The 19,955-nt window shown below is 45.5% G+C and overlaps 2 protein-coding genes across 4 annotated transcripts; one reads left to right on the top strand and one right to left on the bottom strand.

Moving 5' to 3' along the window:
* Window positions 1-9,009, bottom strand: EARS2 (glutamyl-tRNA synthetase 2, mitochondrial). 2 transcript variants are annotated; one of them, XM_040592215.1, is made up of 9 exons: window positions 8,898-9,009; window positions 8,300-8,455; window positions 7,198-7,387; window positions 6,437-6,909; window positions 5,489-5,597; window positions 4,177-4,330; window positions 2,822-2,952; window positions 1,323-1,458; window positions 1-757 (listed from the first exon to the last, which is right to left on the bottom strand). In XM_040592215.1, the coding sequence occupies exons 1-9, from the start codon at window positions 8,971-8,973 to the stop codon at window positions 674-676; spliced, it is 1,509 nt and encodes a 502-aa protein (XP_040448149.1). In that variant the 5' UTR covers window positions 8,974-9,009; the 3' UTR covers window positions 1-673. The 2 variants fall into 2 exon arrangements, with proteins under 2 accessions (XP_040448149.1, XP_040448150.1); XM_040592216.1 differs by lacking the exon at window positions 8,898-9,009 and adding an exon at window positions 8,604-8,882.
* Window positions 9,010-9,276: 267 nt separating this feature from the next.
* UBFD1 (ubiquitin family domain containing 1) lies at window positions 9,277-15,842 on the top strand. Of its 2 annotated transcripts, XM_040591616.1 has the most exons (8): window positions 9,277-9,384; window positions 9,545-9,811; window positions 9,888-10,096; window positions 11,283-11,348; window positions 11,557-11,662; window positions 14,130-14,212; window positions 15,160-15,279; window positions 15,473-15,584. In XM_040591616.1, exons 1-7 carry the CDS (start codon window positions 9,354-9,356, stop codon window positions 15,274-15,276), a joined length of 879 nt encoding a protein of 292 aa, XP_040447550.1. In that variant the 5' UTR covers window positions 9,277-9,353; the 3' UTR covers window positions 15,277-15,279; window positions 15,473-15,584. The 2 variants fall into 2 exon arrangements, with proteins under 2 accessions (XP_040447550.1, XP_040447551.1); XM_040591617.1 differs by lacking the exon at window positions 15,160-15,279 and having other exon boundaries at window positions 9,339-9,384; window positions 15,473-15,842.
* The last annotated feature ends 4,113 nt before the right edge of the window (window positions 15,843-19,955 follow it).

Below are 19,955 nucleotides of genomic sequence, written 5' to 3'. Positions count from 1 at the left end.
TCAGAAGTCACCACATTAATTTAATACTTAAAAGGTCATCATCCAAAAGAGGAAAAAACACCCCAGTCTCCTGGTCAGGTGTATTTTTAGCAAAACCACGCATGTGACTGTACACGGGGAGAAGAGTGTCCCTCTCTAAGCAGCTCACTCAGCCCAGCAGGACACCAAGGCAGCTAAGAGGGCTATAATATACATATTATATATATACATATATAGTTAATACGTATAAAAATACCCTTCCCATGGTATTTGTTGTGGGCCTGTGTAGTCGTAGCTGTAGGTACCCTGATTACTAGGACCTCTCCAAAAAGAGACAGATCACTTGACATGAACTATGCTGATACCAGAAATAGCACTACTTTCTGTCCACCTGGTCTGAATTTAAACCCTGATAAATGTCTTTTTCTCCCAACCTGAAAACCAGGCTGTTTGCACAGATGAAAGCAGGACAGACCTAAATCTGTGTTTGGTTTCTCCCCCAAAGTGGTTTATGCTTACTGCAGATACATACAGACCTGGAAACATTATGGTGACTCCTGCCTGGTCTAAAGCCCAGCTCATCTGATCAAAGGCATCATGCTGAGATCAAAAAATACAGGTCTGGGACAATGATGCATGCTGCCTACACCATCTGAGTCCATGGGCTGGCTGTCAGTGTCATTTCTGTCCCATATTAGCTAGATAGTGCTTTGCGTATTCGTCCACACACTTCTTTGGGTCCCAAAGTCACCATCATCTCGGCAATGCTCGGTCCATGCTGAAAACACATAAGAAGTGATTGTACAAATGGAAACTTACACTTTTCAGCACGTGTTTATGCATCATCATGACGGAAATGATAGTGTGATTAGCTATCAGATCACTGTTAGACCAAGGGTAGGGGTTTTATTAGCAATCTCAAAACAAGGGTTTGGGTTTCTTTCCTCCCAAAGTAAAACGCTAAGAACAGTCAAACTGACCCAGAAGGACTGATGCCAGAGCGTAACCCAGGATTAGGCTTTGCAGAACTTTTGTAAATCTTGTTTTTGAACTTTGTAAAAGCAGATTGCACATAAAATCCTGGTTTTGGCTAAAGCCTACAACCGTGCCAACACTTCCTACAGAGGCTTTTCTGACTTCAGATTTGTGACCAGCATATTTATGTTTTGACAATTTCAGCCTTTCTGAAACTTTTAGAACAGCAATTTCTTCCAGAAGTGCTGTATATCAGTACATTAACTCGTAACAGAAACTGATGTCAGTTCTTGCAGGATGTGCAAATATCAGTATCTTGCTATAAGAGAGAAGGAAAAAAAAAAGCCCCAGTCTCAGAACTTTTTTACCTGCTTCCCACTGAGAGCCAAGCGAAGGAGCTGCATCATGCTGCTGTACTTAGTCTCTTTGGTTTGGTTATGGAGGCTTTTCAGGTCTTTGTTCAACTCCTCCACAGTCAAAACAGCTGCCTGCCTTGTCATGAGCCTTCAGGAAAGAAGATGTCCTTACAATCCAGGGACATAAAACCCACAGGATTCCTACACAGAAATGACTAATGACTTTGATGACTGCCAGCTTCTTCAGACAGGTTTTGCAAAATCTTCCAGCAACAGCAGCAGTTCAAGGTAAGCTTCCCTGCCCATCTGTGCCAGACAGGGCACTCTCTCTGCTCACTGCAGCGTTGGTCATGTACACGGGTACCCTTCTGGGCAGCAGGAGGGACTGCTCTACCTCCATACTGCTGCTGAAGACTCCACTTTGCGAAACCATGCCTTTAATCTGCTTCAACAGTACCAGAAGCAGAGTTTGTTCAGAAAAGCAAGCATCAAGTTTAAATCACAAAATTATGCCAAGGACCTGGAAAACCACAGGAAAAGCAGTAATGCTGATTTCTTCGTTACTAATATGATTTTCAGAGATGCAGGATCCATCATTGATACTACTCAGCTGTAGGTTAGCAATGCTATTATCCCTCCAGGACAGCAAGTATTCTGACACCTAAATTACTGTCACTTGGATTCAATTACCACTCTGCTGCAACAAATGACCAAGGACAACCAACCTTACAGTCAGCTGGAAATAACAGCTCGGTTTGCAGATACTGCCACTTTAACTACTCCCAAAACTGGTTTTCAGAACTCATTTTGGTCCAGAAGTGAGATCTCAACTGGAAAGGCAACTGACATACCACCCTGCCTAGCTGCAAGGCGTGGAGTAGCAGAGGGACACGAGGCAGCAGTGAAACACATTGGCAAAACCCCACAGAACTCACCGGCTCAGAAGGACCGTCTGCCACCTCAGCAATGTTTCTGAGCAGCCAGAACTGCAGACTGCTAGCCAGAAACAGAAATGGAAGCAGAAAAAGCCCACCAGGGCTGGGCTTTTCAGAAGTGACAGTGATTCTCACTGGATACAAACTGAGTTCATTCCAGAGACCCAAAAGTCTCCTTACATAATTGGAATACACGTTGACCAAAAGCACCTTGCATTTCCCCAGTCTGATGCTACAGCAGACAAAAAAGCACAGGAGATCAGGTGGCATGGGAACACCCTGCTAACACTGCTGTTCATTAGCACGATGTTGGCATGCAAACTCCACTGTGCTTGGTGCTTTACAAAATCCAGACATGACAATTCTTGCTTGAGACCACTGATATGAGTTTTCCCACTGGCAAGCTGCCTTTCAAGTAAAAACACAAGAATTTCTCACCAGTTATTATCTACATCACATTCTAAAGTAGAGGGAATTAAATAAAAACTATGAGCATGTCCAACATCAATAAGCAGGCAACAGCAATGCTCTAGGGCGGGCAGGAGACTGCATACAGTGCTGGGAAGAGACACTTACCCTAAGACTAGTTTTCCTATTTCATCTACTTCTGCCGAAATAGTTTGTAGTTGCTTTCGGGACACCAAGGGCCTAACCCATAGGTAAGAATAATCACATGACACCAGGTTCTTCAGGAAGCTTATGTGACCCTGGAGAAAGAAAGCAAATCTGTCAAGGCTGAGGGGAAGCAAATTCATTCGGTCTGGACTTCATGAACAATTAAAGAGGGTCCAAACACACGACTGCCTTGTACTTCATACTTGTTGGAGGAAATATGAATTGCTGACTTTCAGGCAGCTCTGAGTTTTTCACACCCATAACCACCTGGTGTGAGCAGGGAGACAGAAGCCCAAAGGGCCGCAGCTGTACCCATGCTGCTGAGCCGCATGCAGGCTGACTCAGAGTTAGCCCAGGGAAGTGGCTTGCCACGTTCATCTGCTGACTTTCAACAGACAGTGGGAAGTCACATGAGTCACCCATACTGCTGCCATAGTGAAGCCTTCATGCTGGAACACTTGGGTCCCTGCCTGCCCCTACAAAGGTGGCTTTATTCTTCACAAGGAATCCCCTAGATACTACAGCAGCATCCCAGAGGCAGACTGGGAAACAGCTGGGCTCACCCTCCTTCTGGCACTGGGAAGAGCCACAGTATCTTCTGTCCCCTTTACAGCCAGCACTGTGCCACTTAACTGAGACCAGGGCTCCCAATGCACAAACCCCACCAGTTGAACCATGAGCTTCATCCATCTCGGCAAAGAGGTTGCTTTGCCTTTGCTTCCAAAGCACGGAGCAGCAGCAAAGCAGAAGTGCCTTACACTGCCCAGTCAGCAAAACCTAGCGGTGAGCAGTCTCCCGGCACGAGGGACCGCGGGTGCTGGACCTCCCCACTGCAAGCCAGCCACATCCCGGGCTATAGGAGGAGAAGCACAGCCTGGAGGCTCTCACCGCTCATCTAAACAAAGCCACAGCTGACCTGACCCAGCACTACTGAGGTCCAGCTCTCATCAGGAACCAGAAAGTCTTCCAAGAAACATCCTACAATCCCATGATTCACTTTCACAGCAGAGACACATTGTCCCTTTACTGCGGAAGCTCTGCTGGCTTGGTGAAGTATGAGGGGTGAGCTTACAACTCTGCAATGACCACCAAGATATTCACCATGCCCATTCCTACAAGTCAGCTAACTGTATCACCAGATTTTGGCAGTCAGCATGCACATGACCACTTGAGTGAGCAGTGACAGCCATTTGCAGGGTGTGCAGCTTCAGAGCTCAGATCAAAGCAGTGCCCGAGACTCAGCTGAGTCTTCATTCAGGAATCCCACAAAACCTCAGCTCCCGAAAGTGGTGACGCAGTGCTACCACTGCTCATACTTTTCTCATCAGGAGGACTCGCTCCATATATTCCTTTTCTAGAACATCTTGATCCACTTGTTGATCCCCATAGACATGCTCCACCAACAACTGCAACTCTCTAATTAGCTTCTGTCGCAGCCCTTCATTCTCAATATGATGGGTGAGGTGAATCCTGTAACAAAGAAGAAAAATGCTTTTGGACTGCTTTGGGTTGGATTGAACCTCCTCATCCCAACCTCACAACACTGTCCTGGTTTCATCTGGGAATACTTTCAGCTGGGAGTTAATTTTCCTCCTAGTAGCTGGTACAGTGCTGTGTTTTGGATTTAGAATGAAAATAACACTGGTAACACACTGATGTTTCAGCTGTTGCTAAGTCGTGCTTACTCTAAATCAAGGACTTTCCAAGTTTCCCATGCTCTGCCAGTGAGCAGGTGCATCACAAGCTGGGAGGGGGCAGAGCCAGGACAGCTGACCCGCACTAGCCAAAGGGGTATTCCCTACCACAGAACATCATGCTGAGTACAGAAACTGGGGGGAGCTGACCAGGGGCTGCCAGGTGCTGCTCAGGCACTGGCTGGGCATCAGTCAGCAGGGGGTGAGCAACTGTATTGTGCATCACTTGTTTTGGGGGGGGGGGGGGGTTACCCCCCTTTGGGTTTTATTCCTATCTCACTTTCTCTCTCCTTTTCATTACAATTGTTATTATTGTATTTTATTTCAATTATTCAGTTGTTCTTATCTTAACCCACAGGTTTTACATTTTTCCTGATTCTGCCCCTGATCCCACTGCGGTGGATGGGGTGGAGTTAGCAAGCAGCTGCATGGTACTTAGGTGCCAGCTGGGGTTAAACCACAACAAGCATTTACCAATTAAAATTGTACAAAAGTAACATTAAGCCACAGACAGACATTCCATGACAAAGCATTTAGCTCTAATGTGCCACAGTGAACTAAAGACGTGGTAACTCCTAGCAGCACAACATCCCAGTAGCCTACCAGTGTACTTGCAGAAGTACCTTCTGGAAGTGTTGCCTCTTTTTAGATGTCATTTTGGAACTAAACTTAGGACCTTGCATCCTCCTAGCTACACCTACCATCTGCCTAGGCTTTTACAGTGTCCCTGGCACAGTGGCCAAGCACAGGATAGGAGAGGAGGTAGGAGGTAGGAATGGCAGAAACATACTTTGCTGTAGCACAGTTGAAAAGCTGCTGCGCTGGGACCATGCTTGATCCAGAAAAAAAATCTCCAGACAAAACCAAGTGCTAGGAATAACTTCTCACTGACGTACTGATTATTATGCTTTAAAGTTACCACAGATACTTATACCTGTTGAATTCTGGGAGTTTTTCAAGATCCAGGAAGGCAGAATGGGGTGTAATTCTGCCTACTTCAAACTGTGAGATCAGCTCCTCCAAAGTCCTCCCCATCTGTTTCTCTGCAAAATAACCCAACAAGAGAATGATACAAAACCACACCCCTGCAGAGAACTAGCCTCACTGCTTTTCCTCACAAGCCTTGGGCGCAGGGCTGGAGCAGCAGCACACCCAAGGAAGAAGTGACACAGGAGAGCCACTTTTTGCAGTGCAGCAAGCAGGGACGTATCCCGACAAACAGGATGGAACTAGCAGCAGGCACACACGGGAAGCTGCTCTCTCCCCAAGAGCAGGCTCTGCTAACTACTGGTGAGGAACTGGGAACTAGGGCATTCTCCTTGGCTCTGTTGCCTTCCTCAGTGGAACACCCTTTGCATCAGTCAGCCAAAAAGAAGTAACACTCAGCCAGAAGGCTTCACTGCCCAAGAAAGATTTTATTCCCAAGTACAGTTCCTGAAACACAAGTTGATTTGTGATCCCCACAAGGTAAGAGCAACAAAAGGAGACATTGACTCAACTTCTCATGGTCTTTCAGGTTAAACGAGAAGTGTGACAGATGTCATACACAACACTGCAATTATTAACCATAGAATACAAGTTTTCCCAAGAGTTCACAGACAGTTTCTTCACCTTGAAATGAATGCTGTCCCAAGTGGGAACCCATTAAGCATCAGACTCAATTTAAAGGGCTGCAGAGAGGCAGAAAGATTCCCACTGTTCCAACACACCGCCCAATCTTTCACAGGAGCTCTGCAGAAGCCTTGGTGGCATTTCACCTGACCCCCATTTCCTGACCCCTTCAAACGCTGTCAAAGATCTTGGCTATTAAAATAAACCTAACCCACTCCCCAAAGTCCGCACCAAGAAGCATCCTAGCAAGTCGCAAGCCTGTGGTCATTACCTGCAAATCCAGAGCCACAGTTAGTTATGATGTCCAGCAGAGCCTCTGGCAAGTAGCCATCCTGAGCAAAGCGCTCCAGAAAGATGTCCCCCTGCCTTTTTGACAGCTTGCCACCGTCTTTGTTCAGAAGCAGCGGGAGGTGACAAAACTGAGGGGGATCCCAGCCAAAGGCTCTGTAGAGAAGGAGGTGCTTGGACGTTGAAGTCAGCCACTCAGTTCCACGCAGAACGTGGCTGATGCCCATGTAATGGTCATCCACCACATTCGCCAGGTGGTAGGTGGGGAAGCCATCCCCCTTGAGAATCACTGGGTCACCTTCCACCTCAGCCACTTCGTGCTTGTTCCAGCCATAGACCAGGTCCTGAAAGGGTTCAACCCCCTTCTCCAGCCGGAAGCGGACCACCCACTCAAGGCCCTGTGACAGCTTCTCAGCCACTTCAGTGGGCGTCAGGTGCCGGCACCGGTTGTCATATCTTTGAGAAAGGAGAGAGAAAGTCTCAGTTCTATACAGGCCAACCCCATCAGCTATTTTTACATTCCCAAACCTCTAAACTGATCGCTGAATTTTAGCTGTAACCTGCCCGCTATGTGTCCAGTCAAACCACCTCATCTCTGGAGGTCACGCCCCTAAGCCTGGGTCACGCTGGCTTCTCTCTCTACAAGCAGTGAGATCACAATCCTATCACTGTGCACGTGGTTGTAAGTTTTTGTTGCAAGCACGCAGCACAGAGGGAACTACCCAGCAGACAAGGAATCCATACCGTGGGGTCTGCTGGCTCCGCAAAGCCTCCTTCTTCAGCAGCTCCAGGCGCTGAGGGGTGCAAAAGCAGCGGTACGCCACACCTCTCTCCAAAAGCACTTCACTGGCTCTCCTGTAAAGGTCAAGTCTCTGTGATTGTTGGTAGGGTCCAAAGGAACCACCGCGGCGAGGACTCTCATCAGGGGGAATACCTGAAATACGAGTATGATGGGACTTAAAAAACCTGTAAAAAAGGCCGAGTGAAACCCACCGTGGAGCACATTAAATTAAGATGAAACAGCAAGGTTCTAGAGAGCATCCAAAGATGCTGCTCCAGGGCAGCCAGCTAATGGCATCTGTATAGCACAGGAGTCAGATTCCCCTGGACTAGAAGATAAATAGCAGCTAACATCATCAGAATTTAGAGTATTGTGTATAAAGCAACCAGCAGAAAAACCCACCAGAAGACAACAAACAGTTGAGCAGCTCTGATACACTAACCAAAGCAAAACACAGTCAGGCATACACATATAAAGTAGCATCCACCCTTTTTATAGCAAAGAACACTAATACCACAAAAATACAGTTGAGTTCTTTGCCAATTATTTTACCTACTCCAAATTTATTACTTGACAACAAAGTCCTAGCCCCTTACAGCTTACCTACCCATTAACGGAAGCATCTGTGGGATCTGGTTCTAAGCTTATAACAATTCTGTATTTGAAAATCACCCTTGCTTCTAGTTCAAAAAGACACAGAGGATTCAAAATGAAAACTGACAGCCCTGTATACAAACAATTTATAAATTTACAGCAATATCTGTGAGCTCCAACTTCCAAACTCTCCATCACGTCTCTTGTGCACAACCTTTGTTACAACTGCACTTTCTGCCACTTTCACAAATTTAGATCTTATTCTGTGGCAGACAAACCGTTATTTCTGCTATACAACATGCTTTCGATAGGATCTTCCTGGCACCTAGCTGTAAAAATAACTACATTTCAACTAATTTGTCATCTGAAACGGCGCACAGCTTGCTATCACACAAGGTACTCACTTTGAGTACTGTTAATCTCTAAAAAGAATTTTTCAGTAAGTAACAAACGAAAGATGTTTGTAAATACCTGCCCATTCCAGCATATCCTCTATTCCTTCTGCAGCTCCAGGCACCACTCGACTTTGATCTGTATCCTCCACCCTCAAAATAAAGGTCCCTTGGTGTTTTTTGGCAAAAATATAATTGTACAAAGCGGTCCGAAGACCGCCCAAGTGCAGAAAACCTGTTCTCGGGGGGAAATCGGAGGAGATCATCGTTATTAAGGCCTAATAGAGATTTTTAAATACGAGCTGGCAGGGCAACGCTGCCCGTAACGGCAGCTGGCTATGAGACGCTGCCCAGGGGCGGGGACGTGCGGGGCTGGCACGTACCGGTGTGTGGGCCCCTGCTACGGAATGAATTACCGGTGGCTGCCTTCCCAGAACGTTACTCCCGGAAGGGACCCGGCAGTCCCTGTGAACCGGCAGGCGCTGGGCAGCGCCACTTTCACCGCGGCCCCTTCACCGGGAGGGGCCAGACGACGCCGCTGCCACGGGACAGGCCTCAGGCGCCCCGCTCCCCGCCCCCCCAGGCACACGCTCCTCAAGTGTATGAATTCACGTTTTCCAACCCAAAGCGCCGCTCCCACCCTGTGGCGGGGCCGGGGCCGAGGGTGGGGGGGTTACGTGTGGGGCTGGGGCCGAACCGCACCCGCGGCCCCGGGCCCACCACGCCCCGCAGCGCCCGCAGCGCCCGCGCCATCGCGCTGCTTCCGCTTCGCCGCGCCGCGCCAGCCAATCACCTCGCATGCAGCGGGCGGGGGGCGGGGTGGAGAGCAGGCCCCGCCCTCTGCTCCTCCCGCCAGGCGGGGCTGGCCGCCGCCACGGGCGCCGGCAGCGCGGGGCCGCAGCGCACGGAGAGCCGGGAGGCGGGCCGGGAGGCGGGCCCGGAGGCGGGCCCGGAGGAGGGCCCGGACGCACCTGCCCGCAGCCCCGGGCGGTGCAGGCTGAGGGGGCGCGGCCTGCGGGGCCCGCACCGCCCAGCGGGCCGCGCGAGGGGCGGGGCTACGGGAGCCGGCGCGGCTCATCAGGAGGCGGCGGGCGTTTCCCGGCGTGCCCCGCGGCAGATTGTACACAATCATCATGGCCGCCGCCGCCTCCGCCGCTGCCGATGGTAGGAGCCCGCGGTGCCGGCGGCGGGGGGCGGTGGGGGGGGCGGGGAGGAGGCCCCGGGCGGCGGGGCGGCGCTGCGGGGTCGGGGCGGGGCGGGCCGGGCCGGGCCGGGCCGGGGCCGGGCCCCGCCGGCTGGGCTGTACCTGTGTGCTCGCCCGCAGGTGCCGAGGAGCCGGGCATGGCGGCGGAGCCTCAGGAGCTGCCGCTGGGCTGCGGCGGAGAGGGCGGTGCGGCGGCGGCGGGGCGGCCTCCGGAGGGCGAGGAGCGCCGGGAGCCCCCGCGGGCGTCCGTCAGCAACGGCGGCGAGGCGGAGGGCGGGAAGGAGCTGGTGGAGCTGAAAGTGATCTGGAACAAGAACAAGTACGACGTGAGGTGTTGCCTGGACAGCACGGGGGCCGAGCTGAAGCAGAAGATCCACTCGCTGACAGGTGTGTGGGGCTGCCGCCGCCTTGGCCCGCCCCGCCGCGGCCCCCCCGGAGCCTAACCCTTCTTCTTGCCCCCTAGGCCTCCCGCCGGCCATGCAGAAAGTTATGTTCAAGGGACTTCTACCTGAGGAGAAAACGTTGCGGGAAATTAAAGTAACGAATGGAGCGAAAATAATGGTTGTTGGCTCTACCATCAACGATGTTTTAGCGGTAAATACACCCAAAGAAGCTGCTCAACAGGAGGTCAAAGCAGAGGAAAATAAGAAGGAACCGCTCTGCAGACAAAAGGTTACAAATACCTAGATAATTCCTGGCGCAGGGGGAGCTGTCGGATCTGCGCATTCCCTTGTAACGCCCCGCAGCCCCCTTTGGGTCCTGTTCCTTCTCGAAGCGGGCTGGGGTTTCATTTCTCACGGCTGAGCGATAGAAGGGCTGTGTGCAGGGGAGTTCTAGCAGCAGGAAAATGTTTTGCTTAGTGGAGGCTGAGGCTTTGTGAGACACCACTTGTGCTGGTGCCAGGCACAGCCTGGCATTTCAGATGAGAATTAGTAACTAGTAGAAAGATTTTGCAGTTGTCAGCTCAAACACAGTCTAGATTAATCCTGTATAAAAAATAACTTTTATTGGCATGAAAGCATTTGATCTCTAAAAACTGCCTTAGAAACAAACACTAAGAGAGCAGTTCCTTCAGCTGTCCCAGTGCTGATGGGAACGTGGATGTTGAATATTCCTCTCGCATCTTGAAGTGCTGCCGCCGAATAGGAAGTGAAGTACACTGCAGTGAGTCTTTATTTGGTGGCGGTGCTGCAGTGTTGTGGGGCTGATAAATGATTGTCAGCTCAAGGTATAACCAGCCCCGTACCTTCCTTGAAATAAATGATTAAAATATTGGTGCCTTGTTGAACTGCAAACTTTATGAAACATGCTTTTGTTTTGCTATAATTTATCATAGTTCACTTTCACTGTAAGTTCCATCATTGCTTAAAGGTACTCAGCAACTTACAAGCTGTGATCATGTTTTTTTTAGTTACTACTGCTCTAATCTATTCTGGTTTGTTGCTGTGTTGTGATACGTTGTGCTGTCAAATGTGGACGGTTTTCTGCCGTTCACTGGATGTAACATTTCACTGTTAAAACTGTCTTGCTGAATGCCAACTATGGAATTCAGCATGTACAATATTAAACTGGGACTCGGGATTCCTTCTTTTTTTTAATAGATACATGTTTATGTATACTCTGGAAGGGATGTTGCCTTTGTGTTATATCACAGTTTTATTCATTTATATAATTTTTTATGACTGTTATAGAAAGCGTTTGGATAACTTTGAAAATTAACTGTTTTCTGTGTGATAAATGACTGAACAGTCCTTAACTGTCTCTTAGTGCTATCGAGGTATGTTCAAGGGTGGAGCTGCAAGTAAATTTAAAAGCTGTTGTGTTCCTGTAAATTCTAATTTCTGGTTTTATATTGTAGCAACACAGAAAAGTATTGGATAAAGGAAAACCTGATGATGTGATGCCTTCTGTTAAAGGTGTTCAAGTAAGTAAATAAGTATGTGAGACATTGTCATGACCAGAAAAGAGGGAGTTGTTTGTGGTTTGAGACCTTTCTTTGCTGGTTCAATCGTTCTTTGCTGTCTTAGCAGAAAACTGGAAAAATGGATCATCCCTGTACTTAAAAAGTTAAGAGAATATAGCTTTTTCTGTTAAAGTCCTTCAGTGTGACTTACTGTGTTGCCTCTTTGTAGGAGCGCCTACCGACAGTGCCGTTATCTGGCATGTACAACAAGTCAGGCGGGAAAGTACGATTGACCTTTAAACTTGAGCAAGACCAGCTATGGATTGGTACAAAAGGTGAGCAACTCTAAAACTCTGAGGTGAATCATTGGTAACTGGGCTGTAAGTGAATGGTGTGACTTAATTGTGTGTAGGGAATAATGTTGGTATTGCAATACTTCAAAACTAAGTCTTGCTTCCTCTTTTCAAATGCCGTTCTCCCAAATCATTGAATATTACTTGATGTTTTACTTCTGTTCCTGAAAAACTTGAGTTCAGTTGTGCCAGAAGACTGTGTTCTGAACTGCTATTCATAGCTCCAAATGTAAATTACAATGTTTGGCATTTCTAGCATATCTCAAAAGCACTTTATAAACATTGATTTGATGCCAGCATTGCATTGAGGCGGCTCAGTGACTTGGCTGAGACTCGAAAGGGAGTGTTAGAACTGGGATTAAAACTAGGAGTGCTGGCATCTCTGTCTTTATCTGTCCTTCCAACCAAAATTAGTTGGGTGTCCTGTTTCAGTGATGTACAACTGCAGAAACTATGGTGTGTGTTGCTGTGCAGAGGAATCAGTTTACGTTCTTGAGTGGTGCCAGGAGGAGCTGAAAGTGCTGTGGTGATAACGTGCATTGCTGAGGACATCTCAGATAACCCCCTGCCTCCAAAGGAAGTTGTGCTCCTTTGGTTTGACTAGGATGGGGCAACATTACAGTGATGAGCAAGAGTAATTGCAGTGCTTGCTCCCTGTCCCAGTAGAGTAACCTAATTGGGTGGCAATAGTAGCTTTGGATGGCACCTCCAGCTGCCACGTTATTTCCAAAGTAAGCAGAAATCTCAGAGGTTTTTGACTTTTCCTTTGTAGGACAGACTTGACTGCAAAGACTTTTCTGGCTTTAAAACCTCTGTTGGTACCAGTTGCAGTGATTTTTCTCCTGGGCTAAGTGATGGAACAAGACATTGGGATTTTTTCCCACTATAGGTTGGGCAGGCAGATCTTTTTGCTACTGGTAATGTGTTCTAAATACATACTTAGTATTCAGGTAATTTGCTACTGGTAATGTGTTCTAAATACATACTTAGTATTCAGGTAATTAATCTTATTCCTTCATCTTCTAGATGAGTTTCAAGCATAGTATTTCTGAAGTGTTCTAGATTAGTGTTTCTTAAGCTGTGAAATTAGATGACTACAAGAAGAATCAGCCTTTCATGTAACCTGTTTTCCTACTTGCCAGAATTAGCAGCAGCGTGCTTCCTCTGGGGAATGGTTGTAATTGCTGGCTGTTGTTGAGGAAAAACTCATTCCTGCTCTGAGAAATTCATGGCAGATGCCAGCACGTAAGGGCCAGAACAGAACCAATTGGGCATTAACAGAGTTTTTCACTTACTGGTCCTGGAAAGTTGAAACTGATCCTTCCTTCACACAGCCTCCCTGTGTTTCACAGATCCCTTTGTACATTTGGTAGCCTAAGGTTTGGTATAGGTAGATGTTTCTCAGCTGCTTTGTGTTGTTTTCATAGAGGCATTGGTAATATGAATTTGTCTGTTGCTGAGGTACTGTGAAGAGTAATTGATTTGCAGGATACTAAATGAGTGCAAAGTAAGATTTTACTCAATGAATGAATGTTGTGAGTCTGAGTGGTATGGATAGGAGTCAGCTTAGTTACAGCACTGAGGTAAAGAATATTTGTCTTGGCATCGCTAAGTTTTTCTCCCTGTGTGCCTTTTTTAGGTAGGTGCTTTGTTTTGGTTTTTTTTTAGGTAACACAGATTAGTTAGACACTGAACTATGAGTTCGCTAGATGTTTTTGCTTTATTGAATGTTTATGGTTCTCTCTGTCTTACATCCAAGAAGATAATTTTAGGCTGACACTGAAAGCTGGAACTGAAAGGAAGGATCTTGGAGTTAAGTCTTCAGAAAGAAGTGAGGACAGAACTGAGACAGGAAAAGTCTGCCGTGAACCATATATTTTGTCATTCTTGTTGGTTACCTCTGGCTGGCTGATGTTACTCTGTCATGTAATTGTAGTCATCTCCTTTTGTTTTGGTTTCTCTTTTTGTTTCTTTCCCTATTTACTCATTATTTCCTTCCCTGTGCTTTTATAGCAACAGTTGAACGCTGCCTCAGGGTAAAACCAGGACTAGGCTTTCAAAGAGTTAGTTAGCCTGACTTCATTCAGCTTTCAGCCTTGTCATTTCTGTAGAACTTAGTATAACCCTTGGTAGTCAGTCCTGAATATTCTTACGTCTGGACCAGCTTTCACTATGGTGAGTAATCCTGCTGGTCCAACTGGAGTTTCTCATGGGGAAACATCAGATAAAGCCAGGGTTTTTCCATCCCTCCATTTAGGCCTGAATCAGGTGCTGTGGAATGTGGTAACGTGGAAGACGCGCTTCTCAGTAGCAGGTATCCAAAGTTCACCCAAAGCAGAGACTGCTGACATGAGGGGCTTTTGAAAGTAATGGAGGTGGTATTTGAAATTAATATGAAATATTGCTTCCTCGTATATCAGAAATAATGCTTTGATCAATTTTAACGTAGAGAGAACAGAAAAGTTACCCATGGGGTCCATTAAAAATGTGGTGAGTGAACCTATTGAAGGACATGAGGATTATCACATGATGGTAAGTAACATCTCTACTTTAATAATATCTAGTGTAATTACTTCATGCAAATATACAAAAGTAAGGCTTTTAAAATGGAGCAAGTTGGAGACAAGCAGTAATACCAGCATAATGTTGTGGAAGATTGGAATGTGGACATAGTCTGCTGTCACAGTGTAAATATTTTAGGTAGCCTAATGAGTATCTGCTACTGTGTGGAAATCTGGGCTGTTTTCACACAAACATTCACACAAACGCTTAAGCGTTCTTTTTTATCTTGTTTTGCAACAGTGTTAACACAGTAAAAACTCAATACAGCTCATGATTTCTTAATGTTAGTGGTGTTTTCCTGTATCTAGTTTGATTTCTAGTTTCTTCTGTATTTATATAAACAACAGGCCTTGCTGGAGGTTAAAAAAACATTGTGATTTGATGCTGTAACTTTTTTTTCCCCTCTTTGATTTTCTGAAAAACTGGTATCTGGTCTAGAAAAGTAACACATTTAAGAGAGCTGTACTAATTCTACTGAACTTTTGGCTGTTTTTTAATTGACGGGGTTTGTTGAGGTTGCACTTCCCAAAATATAGTAACAAATTTCTAATGTTGAAGTAAGTTCCTTACATAAATCTGTTTCCTTCTTTACGGGAGGAAAGGGGAAACTTTATACCTTAAAATTGTCTGCAGGAAGGTGCTGATCTAATCTTAGCTCAAATACATGGGTGATTAAAAATCCAGTAAGAAAGTGTCCTCTTCAGAATATGCTACAATAAACTCTTATCCTAAAGCAAGGGTTGAGGTCATTGACGTGCCATGGTGCTCCTCTCCCATGTATATTGACAAGCTGAGAATAACACATTGTGTCTAAATATAAAATTCTGTGAAATTTTATGACTATGAAAAACATGGTCATTGTCTCATTGAGTTCCTGTCTGGCTTCTCAACTCTGTGCCTTCTGGTCATTTCTTTAGAGACTGAGTTATGCTTCAGATTCTGTCTTCCAGAATAATTTCCTCATCTTCTTGAAACTGACCAAGAGTTTTCGTTGCTGCTATCATACCATAAAAGGAAAGAGCTCATCATTTTAATTGGTACTTTGCAGTTCTTGTTCCTCTAAGGAATGCTTTTTTAATTGCTTATCAAATAACTAGTGTGCACCAAGTGTTTGCAGGAGGCAGTAGGTGTAACAGACTTGCCTGATTTTTGTAGTGGATAAGCTGTCTGTCCACTGCTATAAGCTGTTCTGTTTCCCATTTGTAAATGTTGTCATTTTTGACTTTGCAGGCATTTCAGCTGGGCCCAACAGAAGCATCTTACTACTGGGTCTATTGGGTACCAACTCAATACGTTGATGCAATCAAAGACACGGTGCTGGGAAAGTGGCAGTATTTTTGAAAGCACGCTCACCTCTGGCACAAGAAAATGACACAAAGCTAAGGACACTGCTGGGAGAGGCCTCCAACATCCCTGGATGTGATAGTCCTGGAACTTATTAATAAAATATGATAAACGAGGCATTGATGGAAGCCAGAGGTGATGTTCTTTCACCATTAGTTTACTTTTAACTTAAAAATTTCACCATCCCTTTTCTGCAGTCAGCTTCAACCATATTTAAAGCAAATACAATGGAAATCAATAAATCTTAATTCACAAATTATTGTGTGTAATACAGTTAAATCTGCTGAGAGTTGATCTTCCAATTTAGTTTTAAAAGAAAAATATTACAATGTATTATTGAGGATTTTTTACATGGTTTAAACAAAAATATTTTCATAATCTTTCAGTTACAAGCGTTAGACTTAATTTAGTTACTTGGTTGTGACTGAGAATTTCAGAAACAGTTTTTTAAAAATAAACTTTAAACAGTATGCAAAATTGATGTTTAGTAAGCCATATTCTGCTGGCCCTTTTTATTTCAGGTTTGATTCTTCGATAGCAAAAGTAATTTTTTTTTTTTTTTTTTTTAACCCAAAGATGCCCTGCGCTTTTTTTTTCTTTGCTTTTTTTTTTTCCCAGTACTAGCAACTCTGGGTTGGTACTCTGTGTAGCATGTTTGGAGCAGATGAATACCACTGTGGATGTTTTGTAATGGCAATGGGCCCAGTGCTGCTTATTGTCCACTTTCATGCCAACTTAGTTGTTTTCCTCCCACCTGCATACCTCTCTGCTCCTGTTCTGCCTCCTGCCCTGGAGTGCTACATTTTAGGAGCATTTTCTTGATCATGCATGTTGCAGTCCAGAATCGTTTTGCAGCTGTTGCAATGACACTTACCTGTTTGACTGAAAAAAACCCAACTCTTGAGTGTGCTGCATAATGCTGTCTGGCATGAGTGGGGTAAAGCAGTGACACAGATCTCGCAAAGGGAGTGAACCAAAGAGACCTTCCTGCCTGCCTTGGGGGTGGGGGGAGTGGGAAAGAGAGAAGCTCAGATGCTGGTTTGGATCCTGAATAACCGCAGTAGTCTCTTGGGACCTGGATTTGAAAATTTATAGTGATCTTATTCAGTGACTCTTACCAAATTTAGAATATCCAGCAACTGACCTTTTGAAATTTATATCACCTTTCAGCTTGCTCAAGTTTACAGGAAGTTCTTGCATCTTGTCCTGTCTGAAATAATGCTCCTCGCCTTTGGTTTGTGGCGTTCTGTGTGTCATCTCAGCAATTCACGTGCCATTTATCTCAGGTTTCTGAATGGACCTTGCAGTCCTGAAAAGGTGCACACCATTAACAGATTGTATTGTGCAGTCAGACTGAATCAGTCTTGCTCTGTGTTAAACCTGCATCTAACAGATCGCTGTTCTTTTTTTAACACTGTAGGCTTGATGTTGCTCAATGCAAGTAGCTCAACATTTTGTAAAACTCATGGAGAAACAGCCTTTTAGGAACAGCTGATTTTAATACACTCCATGTCCATTTTTCACTCTCCTTGAAACAGCCCGGTTGAAACTCAGCAGGTGCAAATTCCCAAATGAGTATTTATTTTATTTCTATTTTGTTTTGAGAGACTGGGAAAAGCATTCACTTTACGGTATGTGTTAAGATTACTTATTTACCTGTAGACTCCTGATAGCAGCGTAAGCAGCTTTTGTTTTGTATTTTCAGTTAGAACATTCATGCAATATGAATTTTAAAGGTGTTTCATATCCTACATATATAAACTAGTGATGTGCTTGTTACTCTTGTAGCTTGAGATATTTTCTTTCTGTATACAAGCCAACAGCAGTGTGTCTTGACATAAATGCATTGAGAGAGGAGCTCTGTGCGGCAGTGCTGCGCCAGCTCCCTCGAACAGCCCCCTTCCAACGCTCGACGTGAGCGAGTGCAGATAGCAGAGTTGGTGTGAGTTAATCGGAGATAACGTTACAAATTAAATGCAGCTATCGCACTTCTTCATTTCTAATTGCCAGTCCTGATGCTAAGGGTTAAATTTAAAATTCGGTACCTGGTGGAGAGCATACATGCTACAGTATAAAGAAAATAAGTGACAATAGCTTTTTTCTATCACTTGGGGTCAGCTTTGCACTCGCTATCTTGTTGGTTCTGTGATTATCAGCTCCCACTTGCTACTTGACTTGCTTGGACCTGTCCGTACATCTGTTCATATTCCATTTTCTTTTCCTATTCTTTCATCTGCTTGCTCCTTGAGAGGGCACGTGTCTTAGTTCCAGCTCCTCCCCAGTGTTCCTGTGGCTTCTGTGCTCGATGCAGTGACGCGGGTGAGTATGCTCTGCTGCTGGTGCTGCGAGAGGGCTGATGCTGCATCTGCCGCTGCTGAGGCAAGAAGGGCACCTTGGGCGTGGGGTGCTGGGTGGTATTTAACATTCCTCTCTGGCTCCTTTCCTGAAGGCACGATTACTCTGCATCCTGTGCCAGGTACAATCGATCATCTCAAAAGAAACTGAATATAAAAACCGTTGGTTACAAAGAAGTTTTGAACATGGAGAATGAAATACTATAAGAAAATGTGATCCTACTTAGGTGCTTCTTTTCAAGTTGGTTTTGATTTGAAATAAGAAATTGTTTCACTTCTTTGTTCTATGTGCAACGTTTGAATTTAAAATACAGGAAAACGATACTTAAAATGCTTTAAGTGGTGTTTGTTGGCTAAATGTAGTAGGTTTCTTGGGAGTTCTTTGAAATGTATATTCCAATTGAACTTTAGCAGCACCACTCTCAAGATCCTTTCTCTTTTGGAGTGACGTGGAGCTTTGTGTCTTCTGGTATCTACTGATTTTTACAAGGCAATTATTGACATTAACAGCTAAGAGAAAAACATCTCTTCAGTTGGATAGTGTCATAGCTTGCTTAACTGGGGAGCTGTTTGCTAGCCTCTCTTGACTTTTGGATTTTACTCTCTGATTACTGTGATCGTCTCCAGGGCAGATTCAGCGTAACAAATGGTGCTGTGGAGGAATTTGGCAGGTAGTCCTCTGTAAGACACAAGGGTTGTGAGTAAAGTGCAAATATAATCAGTATTTTGAGTTGGCTGTAAAGATTATTTGAAATCCAACGTATAATTTTCTGTAGGAAGTGTATGGTAATACATGGCGATTCTTGCGCAGAAGTTTATTTTGGTTAAATTACAATTTAACAATGTCTGTTCAATGCAGATCAGCTCCCTGTTGTATATATGCATAATTCCCCATGAGCATCTTGGGGTATGATTCTTTACAAAGATGTATTAAGTGCTTTGCTGGGTTTAATGAGGGATTAAAGCATCTGTAAAGCAAATCTGGGTTTCCCCAGAGCAAAGCTGCTGTTTCCCACACGGTGCTGGTGGCTGTGCCCAGCGCGCAGGCAGTCTCCCTCCTTGCTGCCGTCCTGCCAGGGAAGGGGTCCTGCTGCTGTCCCCGGGCTCTCCCTGCGCCGTTCAGTGGCATTGAATGTTGCAGCTTCACCTGCCATCCCTTTCCCTTCTCCATGCCCAGCACTGGGGGGGTCTTCTCTGCTTGTCCTGAGTTCAGTATTTCTTTCTTTGCTGTGCATCCCAAGCATAAACAGTTCCTGGATTAGCATTGCATTAGGAAGTACAAAGTACATCACTAAACTTTGTTTGGGTTTGAACAGAGACTGTATCTTCCATGAAAATCTTGTACTACCCGCAAGGTTTTTGTATCAAGTTTAAATCATTACTTTCCATTAATGACAGTGTTTGAGAAATGCGTAACTAAAATAACAAATGTTATGATGGAAGAGAAGAAATGGTCTAAATTCAAAGAACTAGATAAGAAACTGTTAACAGGCAATACGTCATACCTGGTAACACACGCACACAACCTGCTCGATTTTGTACTTGACGCCATTAGTTGCTTCTTCATACTTTAAGGGCCAAAGAGAAACAATTCCCTTGCAGTGACGCTGTCGAGGTGCCATACTGTGGCAGTCTGTTCCGTGCGCTCCCTTCCTGATCACGGTGTTGCCGTACAGCCCTGGGGATGCAGCTGGCAGGCACAGGTGCAGTGTGCGCTCCCTGCTCCGGTCGCTCGCTGTGCTGGCTCCGTGCAGCAAGGTTTGTTTCCAGACTTTCCTTCTTTTGTTTACTTTTTCTTCCTCTGTAACATGATTTTTTTTTTTTTCCAGTGGAACTGTTTTCATTCTAAGTTTTGTACTCCAGCCTTTTGCTGCCTGTTAGGATTAGGTTGTTAGCATCTTGTTTTGTCAATTAATGTCCTTGTCGCTGGGGGGAGGGAGGAGGGGGACCAGGAGAGCTGTAACAAGTCTTGTATGAAGTGTATGGCCATTTTACCTTCTAGCCAAGGATTCGCT

This window comes from Falco naumanni, chromosome 4, assembly GCF_017639655.2.
Source record: "Falco naumanni isolate bFalNau1 chromosome 4, bFalNau1.pat, whole genome shotgun sequence".
In the NCBI taxonomy this organism is placed as follows: domain Eukaryota; kingdom Metazoa; phylum Chordata; class Aves; order Falconiformes; family Falconidae; genus Falco; species Falco naumanni.
Note: the sequence above shows the minus strand (reverse complement) of the source record. Positions and strands in the feature narration are given on the sequence as shown.

Excerpts from the sequence above, each read along its gene's own strand:
- EARS2 (XM_040592215.1), bottom strand. The coding sequence starts at position 8,973 with ATGGCGCGGGCGCTGCGGGCGCTGCGGGGCGTGGTGGGCCCGGGGCCG. Across the intron at positions 8,456-8,897 it reads GTTCGGCCCCAGCCCCACAC|GTTTTCTGCACTTGGGCGGT; the intron begins GTAACCCCCCCA and ends CCCCGAGAACAG. Across the intron at positions 1,459-2,821 it reads ATAGGAAAACTAGTCTTAGG|GCTCATGACAAGGCAGGCAG; the intron begins GTAAGTGTCTCT and ends TCTTTCCTGAAG.
- UBFD1 (XM_040591616.1), top strand. The coding sequence starts at position 9,354 with ATGGCCGCCGCCGCCTCCGCCGCTGCCGATG. Across the intron at positions 9,385-9,544 it reads CGCCTCCGCCGCTGCCGATG|GTGCCGAGGAGCCGGGCATG; the intron begins GTAGGAGCCCGC and ends GCTCGCCCGCAG. Across the intron at positions 14,213-15,159 it reads ATGAGGATTATCACATGATG|AGACTGAGTTATGCTTCAGA; the intron begins GTAAGTAACATC and ends TCATTTCTTTAG.